The sequence below is a fragment of the Erigeron canadensis genome, chromosome 2, assembly GCF_010389155.1.
Source record: "Erigeron canadensis isolate Cc75 chromosome 2, C_canadensis_v1, whole genome shotgun sequence".
Lineage (NCBI taxonomy): Eukaryota > Viridiplantae > Streptophyta > Magnoliopsida > Asterales > Asteraceae > Erigeron > Erigeron canadensis.
This window is the reverse complement of record NC_057762.1, coordinates 45884787-45902127: the sequence shown is the minus strand read 5'-3', so window position 1 is coordinate 45902127 and position 17341 is coordinate 45884787. Positions and strand designations below refer to the sequence as shown.

Below are 17341 nucleotides of genomic sequence, written 5' to 3'. Positions count from 1 at the left end.
CTTGCTGGGCTTTGTTCTTACGAACTTAGCTGCCCAGCCCATGTAACGAAGTTAATTTTCGTTTGTACCAAACGAAGTTTATCTTCGTTTGCCTCTAACGAAGATATACCTTATCTTCGTTAGATGTAAGACTTAGTTATATTCCTTAGTGTTTCATCAACAAGGAATCCTAACACATATTATGTTTGTACTTCTATAACACACAACAAACATCATACATAACACATATATATAACACCAAAACATGTAATCGATCATTACCAAAACATAAAGTCCATAATCTATCAATTACATATATAGATACGACATAAAATAACATAATGTCTTAATCTAAACGACATATCAAATCTAAGTTGCTGTTGTCACATCAACGTGCATCAACAAGTTCGCCGGAAAAGTAACCATCGATGAAAATAAGTGAATCAGAAAAATGAAAACATGAACATGATTGTAATTTGACCGCGAACAAAACCTGATATTTTTTAGATCAAAACTATGAAAAACTATGAAGAAATCGAAGAAAGAAGGTGTGAAGAATTTTTCAATGGATCTAAACACAATTCGAGCTCGAAATCCTTATGTACATCTCCCTTAGATCGTGTCTAGCAACTGTCCGTTTCAGATTTTATTCAAAACTCCTTGGAATCTGGTTTTAGATCTGGTCAATATCGGTCAAACAACCTCTTTTTCTTCATGATCATATTGGAATCTGTGTTTCTGTTTCTTTCTGATTTCAAAGGTGATAGTGTGCGCGGGTGTGTGTTATACATGGTAAGATGAGATTGTTAAGGTCAAATTATGTTTCTTTTCTCTATGTTCCCACTATGGTTTCCATTTTCATTTCTTTTCGTTCTGTTTCTATATTGTTAGGTGTATATAAACATGTATATGCATCTTCAATATCCGGTCATTATCCAGTCAAATATCCACCTAAGCTTTTTAAATGACGTAGCATGATGATTTGGAACTTAACGGATGACTAACGACGAAAACTAACGACATTACCTTTATTGAGAAATTTATAGAAATGAAATCCTTTTAATAGACGAAACCTAAATAGGTTCCCCTTATTAGGAATTTTGTGTAAAAAGGTTACCTTTTTATGAATTTTTCCCTAGATTTTAATCATCTCTTTTAAAAATTCATAAATAACATAATTTTAGGGAAAAATCAATAAAAAGGTAATCTATTTACACGGAATTCCTATTAAAGGTAACCTATTTTGTTTTCGTCTATTTAAAGGATCTTATTTTCAAAACATTCATAATAAAGGGTATCTCGTTAGTTTTTAACAGACAGAGCCCGTTAAGTGCCCCGTCACTGATGCCATGTCATCAATTTTGCTGACATGACACTTGACCTTGACCCTTCTTTTTCAGCAAAACCCTTTGATATACATGGAGTCTGATAAATTATTTGAATAGCAATAATTGACCAATACATTTTTCAAAAGAACCGCTAACATCCAAAATGAATATTATTCAACTAAAAAGGGGAATGCGTCAATTGGTTGAGCAGGTCAAATAAACTGAAAGGCATTCAAATACACAAAACCTCTAATCACTTGATTGAAAAGAATCTCAATCATTATTATAACTGGTTTTTTAATCATATATGACATATTAAGTATTATATAATTCGTAAAATGAATAAAAGAATTGGTAATGGGTTAACCTAACCCGACTGTTTCAGCCTGTATTAAAAATCACCGATTTGGACCCACACGGATATTGGCAACCAAACCCACTTGAGCTGCCCATTTTGCCACCTATACTTCTAGCTTTTTTGTAGATTTTATAGTCTTCTCTGCCATTTTACTCCAACGTATTTGAATTGTATACATCAAACAACCAAGAAGAACAGATATCACATTTAAGCAACAAACCACAAACTGTTTCAGTACAAAAACAACGAGATATGAGATATTATATCGATATACATATGGGTCGGTCAAAGTCAAGTGTCACGTCAGCAAATTGATGACGTAACATCGGTGACGTGACACTTAACGAGCTCTGACTGTCAAAAACTAACTATATACCCTTTATTAGAAATTTTTAAAAAATATGATCCTGTTAATAGACGAAAACAAAATAGGTTACCTTTAATAGGAATTTCGTGTAAATAAGTTAACTTTTTATGAATTTTTCCCAAATTTTAAGTATATGCTCATAGAAGAATTCATTGTATCTGTATATGGATGATAACAAAAAAATTGTTGATAAAATAAAAAATTCCAAAATGGCATTTTATGTAAAAACACAAGACCTTTGACTCCTGGTACGTAATCATTTGTACACAAATCTAGTTTACGCACCACACCTACATAATATATAGATCTCCCACACACTTTACAAATCCAAACTTACTTTATATATATAAAATTATTATTATTATTATTTTAAATATTTTTTAATATATATGCCTGTTCAAGGCCGCCCCGCCACATCACCACCAATGATATCATCATCATCATCAATTACCAACAACGGCAGCACCACCGTGACCGAAAACGAAAGTGAATGGGTATGGAACGAAATCAAAGCCGAAGCGCGCCGTGACGCTGAGTCAGAGCCGGCTTTAGCCAGCTACTTATACTCAACAATAATATCACACGCATCTCTCACGCGCTCACTTTCTTTCCATTTAGGCAACAAACTTTGTTCTTCAACACTTTTATCCACGCTCCTGTACGATCTTTTCCTCAACACGTTCTCTTCTGACCCGTCGCTGCTTTCTGCCACCGTTGCCGACCTACGCGCCACCCGTCAACGAGACCCCGCGTGTATCTCATTCGCTCATTGTTTGTTGAATTATAAAGGATTTTTAGCTATTCAGGCCCATCGTGTAGCCCATAGACTTTGGGCTTTGAATCGGAAGCCAATTGCACTTGCCCTGCACTCGCGTATAGCCGATGTTTTCTCTGTTGATATCCATCCTGCTGCTAGGCTTGGAAAAGGTTTTTATATTCTTTCCGTCCTTTCCCTTTCCCTTTTCTTATTATTACTTTATTATTTTCTTTTTTCCGGTTGACAATTTTGAATTTTCATTTTTTGGATCTAATTACATTTCAGCCTTCCAACTTTTTGAAATTTACTAGATTTGCCCTTTCAATTTGTGGTGATGAACACTAAATGTTGGGAAGCTATAAGTTTTGTATTTGATTTGGTAAAACTAGCCCCAAAAGCCTATTTTTAGAGCTGAAACTTACATAAATTTATAATTTTGTAAAGGTTTTTGGTAAAGTAGTCATAGGAAAGGAAATAATAATAAAATAAAAAAAAGCAAACTAACCTACTACTAGAAAACCGGTCAAAACACACTGTAATTTGAATTTAACGCAATGTGTTTTTTTTATAGAAAAACACAATGTGTTAAGTTCATGTCAGTGTGTTTGAACAATTTTCTGATTTTCACGCCATAAAAAACACACTGTGATTTAAAACTTAACACATTGTGTTTTTAGATTATATGATTAGAAACACAATTAAAACACATTGTGTTAGATTCAGATCACAGTATGTTTTGGTCAGTTTTTTAGTTCACATAAAATTTAGTTTTCAAATGAATATTTCACCAATAAAATAAGGTAAAACCTTTTTATAATTTTTAATAAAAACTAACAAGAAAAGATAAAAATAACTTTTGATAATATTTGTAGTTTAGCATATAATAACTTCAAGCCTTTTAGGCTTCTTGTTATAAGGATACCTAGTGGGATTCCCTCAAGTTGTGGGGAAATCTTGACCCTTGATTGAAAATCAAGGGCCATGATTCAAAGATGATATTTGAATCTAGGCTGCTGATTTTTATCCAAAGGTAGTCATGTTAGCATAACTTGAGGTTATTCCCTCCCATAAGAACCTATTCTTCACCGATACTCAAATACTTTATTAATTGGGCTTAGCTTGGATGCAATTAACTCCATCATTTTTTGATGAAGTTACCTTGAAAATCAGGGGAGGACATTTTTGTAATATATCAATCATTTAAACTTTGGAGTCAACTTCATATTCGATTTTCACTTATTAATTAAGGGGAAAGGTTAGGTTAAGCATGCAGTATCTATCTTAGGTAAAGCAGGGGGATTATGTAAAATTCAAGGGGGGGGGGGGGGGGGGGTTATGTATGTTTATCAAATTCTAAGTTTTAATCTGTAACTTTTTTTAATGTGGTAGTACCTAAGCTTAGGTAAAGTATGCAGTACGGATCATTTTCCCATTAATTATACCTTTTACACATTCATATAACAAACAATAAAAAGAAAGGAGAATGTGCATCTAACTATGGAACAAACGTTAAGACGTCGTGCTAAAGAATATGTACTCGTAGTAGCGTCTTTTGAAGATGTGCATCAGACGTCCAAAGAGGACGATTATAACAAGAGGCCTGATTAGTAATGGGGGTCTGGATTCGGAAAATGATATAGAATTGAGTTTAGCGTAAAAACGAGTTTAAAACTGATAACACGTGAGCTTATTAGTGGTTAGCTGCATAATTTGGACTGTTTTGTCAATTTTACCGGTTATGGTTTGGTTTATATTGGTTTGCTACTCACCCGTAGGGATTCTGTTGGATCATGCAACTGGCGTGGTGATAGGGGAAACAGCCGTTGTTGGGAATAATGTATCGATTTTGCATCACGTGACATTAGGTGGGACTGGGAAGGTAGGTGGAGATAGGCATCCTAAGATTGGGGATGGGGTTTTGATCGGTGCTGGTGCAACTGTGTTAGGGAATGTTAAGATTGGGGAAGGGGCGAAGATTGGGGCAGGGTCATTGGTGATGATTGATGTGCCACCGAGGACGACGGCAGTTGGGAATCCGGCAAGATTGGTTGGTGGGAAAGAGAAGCCAGAAGTGCATGAGGATGTTCCTGGGGAGACAATGGATCATACGTCGTTTATTTATGTGATTTGAAAAGTTGATGATGATAAAATTTATGTTTGAGATTATTGTTATGTAGCACTAAGAATTTGATTAGCGTTGGTCGATAGTTAGATTGAATAAAACGTAATGTGAATGCACGAGAAACTCGATCAGAGTTTAGATTGTAGAACTCGGCCTTTTGTAAGTCTCAATCTTCTGTATTCTAATTGAACCGTAAGAGCATTTAATTATCAATACTTGATCAGGTTTGTCTCTTAAACCAACCTAGTTATCAGCATGAATTTTGATTTCTGGTCATCCAATGTCTGTCTATCCACGTTGGGGCAACATTCTGTTTTTAAATGAATATGCAAATTGTTGTCTGAAAGAGGGGTCCGATACTCCTCAAGTCCTTAGAATGAATGTGATCTGGTGATATCAAAATGACGTGTAGGCCATTGAACTTGACTTAGACTAGCTAGTCGTGTGTTGATGTCCTCATTCCTGCAATAGCAGTGCGGGTGAAATAAAATAGAAGCAAGGTTCATGTGGACAATTACGGCTTCGTTGAACAAGGTCAAAAGTGACGATGCTTATATTTTATGGCATGGTCAGAAAAACAATGAACATAAATAATGGAACCATCTATCACACCTTATCATTTGAAACTCATTCAAGTTGTAGTGGCCCCACTCTCACGGACCTTCTAGCGCGTGGTTGCTCTGTTTTGTGCACGCCACCATCGGGTGCTTGTGCACTCAACCCGCGTGTGTGATGGGTGATAAGCGGCTATCACAGGACCATACCATTGACCATTATTCTCCTGTGTCGGTACCATTGTATGCTGCTCTAGGGAGTTGAACCCTCTTCTTCTTCTTCTTCAAACCAACACTCATATTAAAAGCCCTTTGACCTATTTCTGTTAAAGTTATTGAGATCCTTGTCCAAAGGACATGACTTAACAGCATTCTCATATCTGCTAATTGCGTCCATTGGCAAGGCATAAATGATACAGTACAGCAATAACAACTAATAATAATGTATCACAACTATCTAATTGATCATTATATCATTTCAATAGATCTTACAGCAACAAAACCTCAAAGTATTAATATAAAACTTGGTAATACAAAGAAGAAGAAAAAGGGGGGGAAATTGTATTCTAATCATCAGCGGTAGCCAATTGCAAAGAAAGCAATTCCTCTTCAGGTATAATCTTAACAACACAATCCGATTTCGGATACGAAACACACAACAAAGAATACCCACGCTCAATAACATCGTCACTGAGCATCCCTTCACTTTGATCCACGTTTCCACTTATCAATTTGGCAGGACATGTCATACAAACTCCAAGTTTACAATCATGCGGTACCGACATTCCTGTTTCAAGAGCTTTTTCTAGTATTGTTTCATCCGGGTCTACTTCAACTTCCGTTGTCTCGCCGTCGTGTTCTATTGATATCTTGTAGTTGCATTTTTGGGTGGTGAGGCGGAGATTGAGATGGGGGCGACGGTGGTGAATAGGGCGGAGATTAGTGGTGGAGTTGTTGGGAATGGTGAGTGAGATTGAAGGGCACGTTGCGCGATTGAAGATTGATGATGATGATGGTATAATGGTGGATGCCATTGGCCGCTCAGAGATGATATTGAGATAAGATGAAAGAAATATTTGATACGTGTGGTCGTAGTAGTCTCGTTTCTTTAGGTATTTTTCTTTTTTAAGTATTTTATTTATTTTGACGGTCCATCTGACTCATGGAATTTTATTAAATTCAATTAAATTGGAATTAGAATTTCTTAAGTTGTTTGATTGAAAAAAAATTACAAAGAATTAGATTTCTATAAACTCTTTCAAATTCCTTCGTCCACGGATGGGCATGAGCTTCGTATCGTCATGTATCAAACCCAAAAATCACCAAAATATAGTATTGATCCCGTCTAATACAGAACAGGACCAGAAAAATCCCGCTAATTATATGATTTTTGGTACCATCGGTCACGTCCTAATCCCTAAAATTACAAAAATAATTACCCCTCCCGATTCGAATGGAATTGAGTGTCACTTTTCAATACCGGGATCGATACTGAATTGGGATTTAGAAATTTTCTCCAACCCTACCTTCATGCATTAATATTTAAGATTTCATCACTAAATCAAAGAATAGAAATATATTCTTAATAGAAAATATACCTGCAAATTACCAAAAAGTCCTTAAACACGTCCGTTGAACTAAAGGCTAATTTTAACAATCGGGCTTGTTTTACAATTCGAGTAATCAACTTACTAATATAACTAAAGGGTAATTTACTGTTTATGAATAAGTTGATTTTGGATATGTTTTAACTCTCCCACGTCCGTAAGTCATATGAATAAAACTCAAAATCTGGCTTAAGATGACACACATCAATGAGTTGAGAGCTGCCCAAAGTTGAATTTTTAAACTTTAATGCACAAATTAATCCAGGGTATTTTTAATGCTACACAATGTGTAATCTCTTTGTTGAGTTTCAAATACATCTCCTTACCGACCTCTAAAGTATACTTGGTTCGATACCCTTACGTATTTCCTTAAACTGTGTATAGATTTGATATTCGACTTTGAATTGATTGAGTGACTTGACTTTTTCAGAATAAAAATAATAGGCAATGTGTAGTTACCCTTCAAACGTTGGAATAAGTACAAGACAAGGGGGGGGGGGGGGGGGGGGGGGGGGGGGGGGGGAAATAGATAAAGAAAAAATGGTACTCTCATATATGGCTAGATAGATTACTGTATTATTTAAAGTAGTTCCAATATTTCTGGATTTATAGCTAGATATATTACTGTATTACTGAGGAACACAGAGAGGTTTAGGCAAAACTTCATGAACAATGGTCTCAAACTTGCAATCAAGCAATTGATTTGTGTTGTCACCAGTGTTACTCTTGTTTTCCATCAATATTATTGTTATAAGTTTAAGTAGAATTTGCTCGAGATCTTCCCCGTCGATCCATTCATGAACCTCAGCTTTAAGAAGGTTGCGGTTTTTGCATATCAAGTCCCAAACGGGGAAATCTTTCCTTGGCATCATGTAGTCTCCTTGTACAAGCTTTAGGCTGGGGCAAAAATCACCCGCACCATCTCCCAAGTATATGATCCTTTTCCATCCATCTGCCTTTAAGGTCGCTTGAATTCTTTCTAATATTTTACCCTGTTCAAATAAATTGATCGATTAGAACGAATATATATATAGAAAAAATTTCAAGGTCTAAATAAGAACTACAAATTAAATTAGTACATGAAAAAGTGTAGTGTTAATAATATGGTCAAATACCTTGCACATGTTGGGAGGGCAAAGTTTGCAACCATGAGAAAAGGTATGGAAATCATGGTACGGTAGAATCCTCAGCTTTCCTTCCTCGTTCACGAAACCCGGATTCGTGTTAATTTCCGAGAAACATTCTCGTATCCCTAGATGTTTGAGTATCGTCTCAATGTAGAATAGATTTGCGTCGCTTAGCACCCTTAGATCACACCTGATTTTTTTAAAAAAATTAAAAAGGTCACAAATTCGTAAGGATACATGAAACATTGATTATTGAAGAACAACTTTAGAAAAAGTGAAATTATAATATATACCCCTAAAGCATATGCTGCTTTAATGGTCGGAACAACTCGAGGATGTATCGGGACACGTTTTAGTACTTCCTCCATATCTTCAATGGTTTTTCCTTGTGAATGTAGCTCGTCCATCATCTTGTCCTGTATTCATATAATTCGGAAAAAATATATATCAAACATGATTAACGTTTGTGCTACTAGAAAAGGATTGGGAAAAAAAACACGCGCGATAAGTAAGTTATGCGAGACTTGATGTACCATCACGGAATTCCAAGGCATGGTGGGAAGAAGTTGGTTAAACAAATCGGTTGCACCCAACTCGTCGACCACCCAATTGTCACTGTCGATATCAATAATCGTCTTGTCGAAGTCAAAAATCACTACGATTCCCGACATTGTGTATAACAAATGAACACGAAAAAGAAAGTATTTAATTAGTACTGAGAATGATATGTTGGTATAGGAATAGGTATCGAGTAAAATGTAAGTTTGTGTTGTGGAATATATACATACATCACAAGTGATTAACGTATTCATAGGAAGTAAAAATGGAATCGGGTATCTAAGATGCCCAAAGGAATATTAATAGTGGGAATCGATATGTGACGTTGATTTGTTGTCACGTGAGTTTTGATATATGATCTGACGGTGGTGGTGATTGTTAAATGGTTAAAAAGGAATATACTAAACTTTATTTAGAATTAGATATAGAATTAAAATAAGAATGATAATGAAAGATATAATGAGAATATGACGAAGAATATCCGTTTACGAGAATAAGTTCTTTAGGCCATGAACTTAATTTGAGGATTAGGTGAATACCAACCATGAGATAGTGAAGCTGGACACTCTTGGCGTAGCGGCCCATTAGTTTCGTGGAATCGTGGTGGACACTCTTTCTTGACATCTTCATTTGAGAAGGGGAGGTGATTTTTACACGGAATAATTTGATTCATACACGGAATTTAAATATAAATTTACCATACTGCCCTCTGCGCGCTTTGTTTACCTATGTTTTTCAATGGAGTGTAAAAGTCAACACCATCATCGCCGATCTAAAGAAACAATTATAAATTGTTTTGTGCCTAAATTGTGATCTGTAAGATTATCCCAATAACAAAGTATTTTAATTAATTAATTTGATGAGAAATCCAAACTCTTAATGAAACACTTAAACACCTTTATATTTGCCTTTGTTATGCTTTTCTCCAACCTCTACATTACTAATAAACATATATGTCTTTGTGTTCTTTAGCTGTGTAGTACATCTTTTACTTCAACACCTTCTTCCTTGCCACTTCTTTTATCTGTTTGAAAATTTGGACTTGCGTATAAGCTCCCCTTGCATAATGATTAGAACATAACGTCAAATAATTAAATAACTTCTCAATTCAAACCAAATTACTATACCTGTTCAACAAGCTAACATCTCTGATGACCAATGCATATAGATGCATAAACATTAAAGGCAAGTCAGACCGCCTTTGATGCTCAAATATGCGTAGCGAAATGTACCGATGTGTATGTCATTGGGGTTAATCAAATTGAATTAACATATTCAATGACATACACATCGCTACACATCGTTACGCGTATATGTTTCATTAAGTGTTAGGTTTCTCATCAAACTAATTAAAATATTTCGTTACCGGGATAACCTTACACATCTCGATTTAGGCACACAAAAATTTATAACCGTTGATCTGTCGTCCTAATAGAACATGATGGAGATGAAAATTTTGAAATCCAAAATGAAATAAATGATGAACTGTATTTTGAGTGATTTTTAGATGGAATATAACAAATTATCATCAATTAATGATCGACTGGAGAAATCATAATCAATACGAGTATTTCTATAGATCGCCAAAACAAAAATGAAGATGATGGTGTTGACTTTTAGACTGCATTTAGAAACGATAGGTAAACAAAACGGAGGGCAATATGGTAATTTAAATTTAAATTCCTGTGTATGGATCAAAATATTCCGTTTAAAAATACAACAGTACGTTGTTACTCGTATTTCTTATGAACTAACATTTCTAAGCAATACTATTTTTTTCATAATCGGAGAAATGATTTAAGAATGGTCAGCATATACCTCAATTACATACATACATTTAATGAAAAAAACTTGCACTTCTTAGATGATCTAAAAAAAAAGAAAAAAATTGCTATTAGGAGTAAAGGTGTAGTCGGCAAAAAATATCGGCAAAAAGCATCGGCTAGTATTGGTTCATTGGTAATCCTATACCACATTCATTAGCTAGTTTTGGCAAATTTAATCGGCAAGTTTTGGCAAGGAATATCGGTTAGTTTTGGCCGATGCTAGTGAACGTTGAGAGCATCTTTGATGACTTTTTTTTTTTTTAGTGAAGTTGAATGTTTTTGACAACAAATTGGCATATTGGCAAATTGGCAACAACAAAAAAAAGTCAACTATACCATATAATTTGGCTATTTTGACAAGATTTGGAAAGTTTTTGACATATACACTTGTCTTTCTCCTATTAGCTAGAATTTAACCAAAACTTGTAAATTTGCCACAAACTTGACACTACACCCTTGCCCGTGAAGGTACAATCGGTTTTTTTCTTTCGGTAAGGTGAAGGGTGCAATCATTTTTCTTTCTTTCTGTTCCATTTATCGGTAAAATTGACACATTAATTTCTTATCCCCTACTTTGTGGCAGATACACAGAGCACTTTGTTTTTGTGTGTTTTGTCCATTATTGACTAGTTTAGGTGAAAATTGATACCACCCGTCACAAACTGGTGTATTTTGGTAAGATCATGTGTCACCATTTTATTGGTTGAAAACTGGTGTCAAAACTTGTCAAAGGCTAAAAATTGACACTATACTCTTTCCCTAATTTAGTATATTAATTAACAAATAATAAATCGTTCTGAGTTTTGATTTTTATGTTATAAAAATGACATTAATTGTTAAATAAGCGAGAATGTTGCTTTATTGATGATTAGCATCGTCAAAGAAAAAAAAGATATTCCTTTAGAATGAAAAGTTCAGTAAGCCAATAAGTATAACGAATGGTACTCCGGATTTCTTTGTAGAGAGAAGCATATAACGAAGAATATATGTTCTAATTGGATATCCTGAACACTTTTGGCTTGTTTTTTTTTTTAAATGTGAATTTCGCTTGAAACTTCGTGTCTCGATTCGACAGCGAGAGATCTAGTATACATTGTCTTAACCGGGTCCGCGCTAGAGAGCTCTCTCGAAGTAGAAATGTCTGTTTCAAATACCCAATGGGGGAAAACCCCTACTAATCCTCCCGAAAGCACGACGATTAATATGTGTAAACTCTGCCCCCTTAAGCTTAAATCTGGGTATACCCAAACCAAACCTTCATAAAAGAACTACCTAAATCTCAAAGTTGGTGAAATGGATATTCAAACCTGAGTGAGACCTATAAGTTACAAAGGGAATTTCAAACCACTACACCAACTAATCATTGATAATATTTTACGTTTTTGATAAATAGAAATTAAATATAAAATCTTAACTAAACATATGTAAGTAATTACGGATAGTTAATGTGGATGTAGGCCATATTTTACATTATGGGAAACAAATATCATATTCATAAGAGAGTTGTTAATGACAACCAAAGATTTGTAGATTTGATGATATGAGATGTATAATTCCTTTTATACACGTTAATTATAGTTTTAAAATCGTAGCCAGCATTTTCCTATATATAATAGTTAAGTTCTTAATTTTAATGATATTGCAACAGAATTTGAGTTTTTATGATGGACAAAAATTATTAATACTTTAGTGTAATTGATTACATTTGGTTATAAGAAATTACGAGTAGATTAAGCGTTAAATAGACCCATTAGGCAGGGCAGTTCTCTTTGGGGACCAGTGGGGCCCGAGCCATCGTTGTTTTTCGCTTTTTTTTCTTTTTTTTTAGAACAACAAGGGTCGGATCACAGGTATCCGGATTGGATACCGTGGACCTACCCGATCCCCTCTCCCTCCCGCCCCACTCGGTAAAAGCTCCACGAAAGCCAGGACAAAATCCTGACGGACAATCACAAGCTGAGAGTATCGAACCTGTGACCTCTTGGACAAAATTCCGGGTGTCCAACCACTGAGGTAATCAGTTAAGGACACTGTTTTTCGCTTATTAGTACTTATATATCCGTATTCGTCCAAAAGAATTTATATCTATTAAGTCGGCCCCTACGGATTATTTTTTAAAAAACTTTTAATTTGATATGTTTAATAAATTTAATAGTCCAATAAAATTTACCTTTTTAGTTTTTATAACCCACAATTCACATAGTCCATTCATAACTATATGTTTTAGCCCACAATTCACAATCCACATAACAAGGTCTTCTTCCCACAATCCACGTATTTTCTCTTGGTATTTTCATAAAGTCTTTGTATTTTTTTGTTGGTTTGAAACTATGTATTGGTAATTTGAATGGAAAACTTAGATTATTAGTGTTATTTTTATTTAACTCGGCCCGAGTGTATTGCATAACCATAATATAATACTCGGAATATAACGGTGGCAAAAAAAGAAAAGAAATCTTGCCCTCACCATTAAAACTTTCAAGATCCGCCACTATTATTAGCTCAGAAACATCCTGAACTTAAAGGTTTGCAAAGTCGTTTAATTTCATTCGTTAGTTCAAAATTTGTGGCGTTGTTTCAACGTTAATTGTTCGTGGTTCTAGTTCAGTGATTTGTAATATTGGCGTGGTTAGCTTGTATGTGGTTCGCAATTTTGTTCGGAGTTTGGGATTCAATTATATTGGCCTTTAATGGTTTGTGTGGTTTGTAATTCATGGTTAAAAGTTCGTGGTTCACGTGATTAGTGGTTCAATACTTTTGGCTCGTGGATTGTATTGTTTGTACGTGTCACGACTAGTGACTTGTGGTTTATTATGGTTTGTAGTTGTCGAGTTGATCATGTTCATGAAAGCAACGTCAAGTGATTATAAATAAAATATGTTTTCTTCTATGCGAGAATGACATATACATCTTCTTTTCCTATATGGAACCATTTAGTAATCTTCTATATAGTAGGTCGTTTGTATTTGAAAAATACGAGTATATGTATAAATCTTTATCAACTTACTATAGAACTTTTTTTAAGAAAAGAATCCAAAATTTGTGATTTGGGTCAATAATGATATTCCAATGCATTTCATCTCGATCTATTGGAAACTTTAGGATTACAATCTTGATCCATGTTAACATTATATATGAACTAATTAAAAAAGCAGACAATTGAAGATTTGAAGTCCAATCAATTAATTAATTAATGGGGGACATAGAGAGCTTTCGGCATGGCTTTGAGGGGAATTGTCTCAAACTTGCAATCAAACAAATGGTTCATGTTGTCAGCAGCATTGTTCTTGGATAGTATTGTGGTAATTATTTGAAGAAGGACCAGTTCGAGATCCTCCCCGTTACTCCATTCATGAATTTCAGCCTTAACAAGATTTCGGTTTTTGCATATTAAATCCCAAACCGGAAAGTCTTTCCTTGGCATCATGTAATCGCCTTCACCAAGCTTTAAGCTCGGGCAAAAATCGCCCGCTCCATCTCCCAAATAAATAATCCTTTTCTTTTCTTCTGTCACCAATGTGGATTGGATTCTCTCTATTATTTTCCCCTATTATTATAGGACAACAAAAAATGTTAATTAAATATATAGAATGAATATAATATACATTCTTTGTGGGACAAAATAATTTTCTAGATGTATACCTTACACATGTTAGGAGGACAGAGGGTACAGCCATGTGATGCCTTGTTAAAATCATGGTACGGCAAAATCCTTACTTTTTTGTTATCATCGTCCACGAAGCCCGGATTAGTGTTAATCTCCGAGAAACACTCTCTGATGCCAAGATGCTTCAATACGGTTTCTATGTAGAACGTATTTGCATCACTAACTACCCGCAAATCGCACCTGATCCAATTTCACCATTCACATTAATTAGTAAATCACAAACAGAACATATATCATATCATATAGATATTTAAAATAATTAATTTGTTTACCCTAAAGCGTGTGCAGCTTTAATAGCAGGAATAACCCGAGGATGTATCGGGACACGATTTACTACTTGTTCAATATCCTCGATTGTCTTGCCTTGTATATGCAATTCTTCCATCATCCTGTCCTGTACGTACGTTGTTACTCGTATTAATTAATGACAATTTTTAGTACTGTCATTTAATAAAACAAAGACTAAAAATTCTCAGACATTGAAAAAAGACAAATAAAATCAAGAATAAACATATAAGTATGTATTTACCATGAGGGAGTTCCAAGGCATGGTTGGAAGGAGTTGGTTGAAAAGATCAGTGGCACCTAATTCATCCACCACCCAATTATCGCTATCGATGTCGATTATCGTCTTATCAAAGTCGAAAATCACAACAATTCCGGACATCTTGGTCGAAATTTTGATTAGTTGTTTGAAGCTAGATCTGTGTATTTGGTTTTTGTTGGAAGGTAGATGTTACGATGATGGTATTTATATTGAAGAAAAAAGGTAGATGTACAAGGGAAGATGCCAAAGGAATATTACATTGAATATTAATTTGTACTCGGTGTGTGAATCAATCCAAGCCGTTGGTTATAGTCACGTGAGTGGTTAAGAGAGATCCAACGAATGAGATTAAAAGCTAGATCTAGAGTTTTAAAGGGTGTATTTGTGTTGGAAAAAGCGCGGGAATATGGTGAAGAATATGCTCGGTGCAATTTAATCCAACCTATAACTCTTATTCGAAATTATAGAAACTACGAGTATTTTGAAAAGAAAAGTTAATAAATATGGCTAAAATTCAATATAACATTATACACAATAAAAGTATTCCATTACAATCATTTTTAATAATTTACTATGTTTTCAACATAAAGCTAGATACTCCACTATGTTTTATAAAAATCTTACTTTTAAATCAATAAATGAATTGTTTTTTTATAACTTATTATCTCCTATATAGATGGCGTTATCTTTTTAAAGAAGTCTAGATAATATTACGGAGTATTAATGACAGTATTATATTCTTTAGCTTTACAACAATTAGGGGTTTAAAAAAAGAATATGCGGTTTCTATAAGAGAAGTTGGAATCAAAGTTGAGTTAAAACATGTGGCGATTAGGAAAGGACTAAGCAGCTGGTGGAGTTGAGCGCACCTCGGCGGCTATTCAAGATATGAATATCAAAATACCATGTTTATCTAGATATTGTCATAGTGGTTTTTCTTTTTCCTTTTATGGATTGGGATCCTTTAAAGTTATTACAACTTTATAAGTAAAGTTGAGACAATCTTAACCTTTAAATTAAAATTAAAGGTTAAGATTCAAACTTAGTTTTTGAATCTTAACCCTTAATTTCAATTCAAAGTTTGAGATGCTCTTAACTTTATCTATAAAGTTCTCAAAACTTTAAAGAATCTTGATCCTTATTTTATTAAGATTATTTATCGAGATGATGAGTTATTTCTAGCTCCTGTTAGTGTTTTTACCAAGCTTTGCTTATCGCTGGATTCTATCATTTCGTTTCCCACTTTTAAATATGTTTAAGGTCAAATTCAAACATTAAATTTTCGTGTCAAAAAGAAAACTTCTTGCTACTAGAGCAATATGATTATGTGATAATGATTAAATGTTTATCTAGATATAGGTTTTTTTTTTTTTTTTCTCATTCTGTTATCGAGATACGAGTATATTGTTACAACTATTTCATATTCAATGAATTCCTTTTTTGTATATATATTACGTATAAAATAGTTGTAATTTCTAGTAATGTCAGAATTATTTTTATAGCTACATTCATTTGATTTACACGTAAGCGGTTTTGTGGAGGATGTCAGATTCGGGATCAAACGTTATCAGGTTCACAGTTTGTTTATTAGTATAGATGTTTTAATTGACTAACTAGCTATTACATATAGTAAAAACTTAAATTTTTATGAGATTTTATATCACTACACTACGAAAGAATCATGTGCTTCAATTCGATCATTTGAATTTCCATATCCATGTTATATTCGCAGTTTCATAAAAATGGAAGTTTTGACAATTTTACAAATTATTTGGAAGCCGGTGTAACGTGTTGGGCTGTTGGCTGAAACAAATTAAAGCATTGGTTTAATGATTATAAAACTAGTCTCCATAATATATTTTTAATTTACCGGTGTTTACAAGCTTCTTTTGTGTCACCTCCTTTTCCTTGAGTGGTTTTTAAAATAATATAAACTATATTATGTAAATACGTGATAAACAAAATAACGAAATGTTCATTTTTCATATATAATAGCATACATATATTATGGGGATGGGAATATAAGGTTGTCGGGTATCTAAGCTCAGGTGTCATAAAAAACTCACATATTGTTTTTTTAATCCATAGAAATCATGGGGCTCATGCATTTATTCATTAAACAAGAAATAATAAAATATTAGTATGTGTGGGATTCCACACCTTAGCTTGGGTGCCAGACAGCCTTATATTTACTTTTCCCTATACATATATTTATAATATATATATATAAGTCTGACATAGCTCGAGGAAAGATAAAATGAGTACAGCTTATTTTAAGTCCAAAAAAAGTCCATTGATTTTCTTCCATCTCCTCCAATTCCAACCACCTCCTACCACCACCACCATCATCTCCGACCACCACCATGATCATCCGGTGACGGCGACCATCTCCGACGAGACTTACACATGTGTAAGTACAACTAATGTACACAACAATAAAGGTTAAAGGCGGGGCCCGTCAATCCATGGCACTATGCAGTGGCCAAGGGCGGAGCCCGTTAGGTAGATCACCCATCACCGATCACACCCTATGACCTATCACCC

At 34.3% G+C, this 17341-nt stretch overlaps 4 protein-coding genes across 4 annotated transcripts; 1 reads left to right on the top strand and 3 right to left on the bottom strand.

The window, feature by feature from the left end:
* The first annotated feature begins 2320 nt into the window (after window positions 1-2320).
* Window positions 2321-5149, top strand: LOC122586832 (serine acetyltransferase 5-like). The gene is made up of 2 exons (XM_043758829.1): window positions 2321-2959; window positions 4565-5149. Exons 1-2 carry the CDS (start codon window positions 2422-2424, stop codon window positions 4918-4920), a joined length of 894 nt encoding a protein of 297 aa, XP_043614764.1. The 5' UTR covers window positions 2321-2421; the 3' UTR covers window positions 4921-5149.
* A 761-nt stretch (window positions 5150-5910) lies between these two features.
* LOC122586834 (ferredoxin C 1, chloroplastic-like) lies at window positions 5911-6583 on the bottom strand. Its single transcript, XM_043758830.1, has one exon. The coding sequence runs from the start codon at window positions 6497-6499 to the stop codon at window positions 6032-6034; it is 468 nt and encodes a 155-aa protein (XP_043614765.1). The 5' UTR covers window positions 6500-6583; the 3' UTR covers window positions 5911-6031.
* Window positions 6584-7602: 1019 nt separating this feature from the next.
* Window positions 7603-9043, bottom strand: LOC122589576 (inorganic pyrophosphatase 2-like). The gene is made up of 4 exons (XM_043761880.1): window positions 8733-9043; window positions 8493-8615; window positions 8188-8388; window positions 7603-8064 (listed from the first exon to the last, which is right to left on the bottom strand). The coding sequence occupies exons 1-4, from the start codon at window positions 9009-9011 to the stop codon at window positions 7702-7704; spliced, it is 966 nt and encodes a 321-aa protein (XP_043617815.1). The 5' UTR covers window positions 9012-9043; the 3' UTR covers window positions 7603-7701.
* Window positions 9044-13645: 4602 nt separating this feature from the next.
* On the bottom strand, window positions 13646-14984 carry LOC122588864 (inorganic pyrophosphatase 2-like). Its single transcript, XM_043761080.1, has 4 exons — window positions 14780-14984; window positions 14523-14644; window positions 14226-14430; window positions 13646-14130 (listed from the first exon to the last, which is right to left on the bottom strand). The coding sequence occupies exons 1-4, from the start codon at window positions 14915-14917 to the stop codon at window positions 13774-13776; spliced, it is 822 nt and encodes a 273-aa protein (XP_043617015.1). The 5' UTR covers window positions 14918-14984; the 3' UTR covers window positions 13646-13773.
* Between the last annotated feature and the right edge of the window lie 2357 nt (window positions 14985-17341).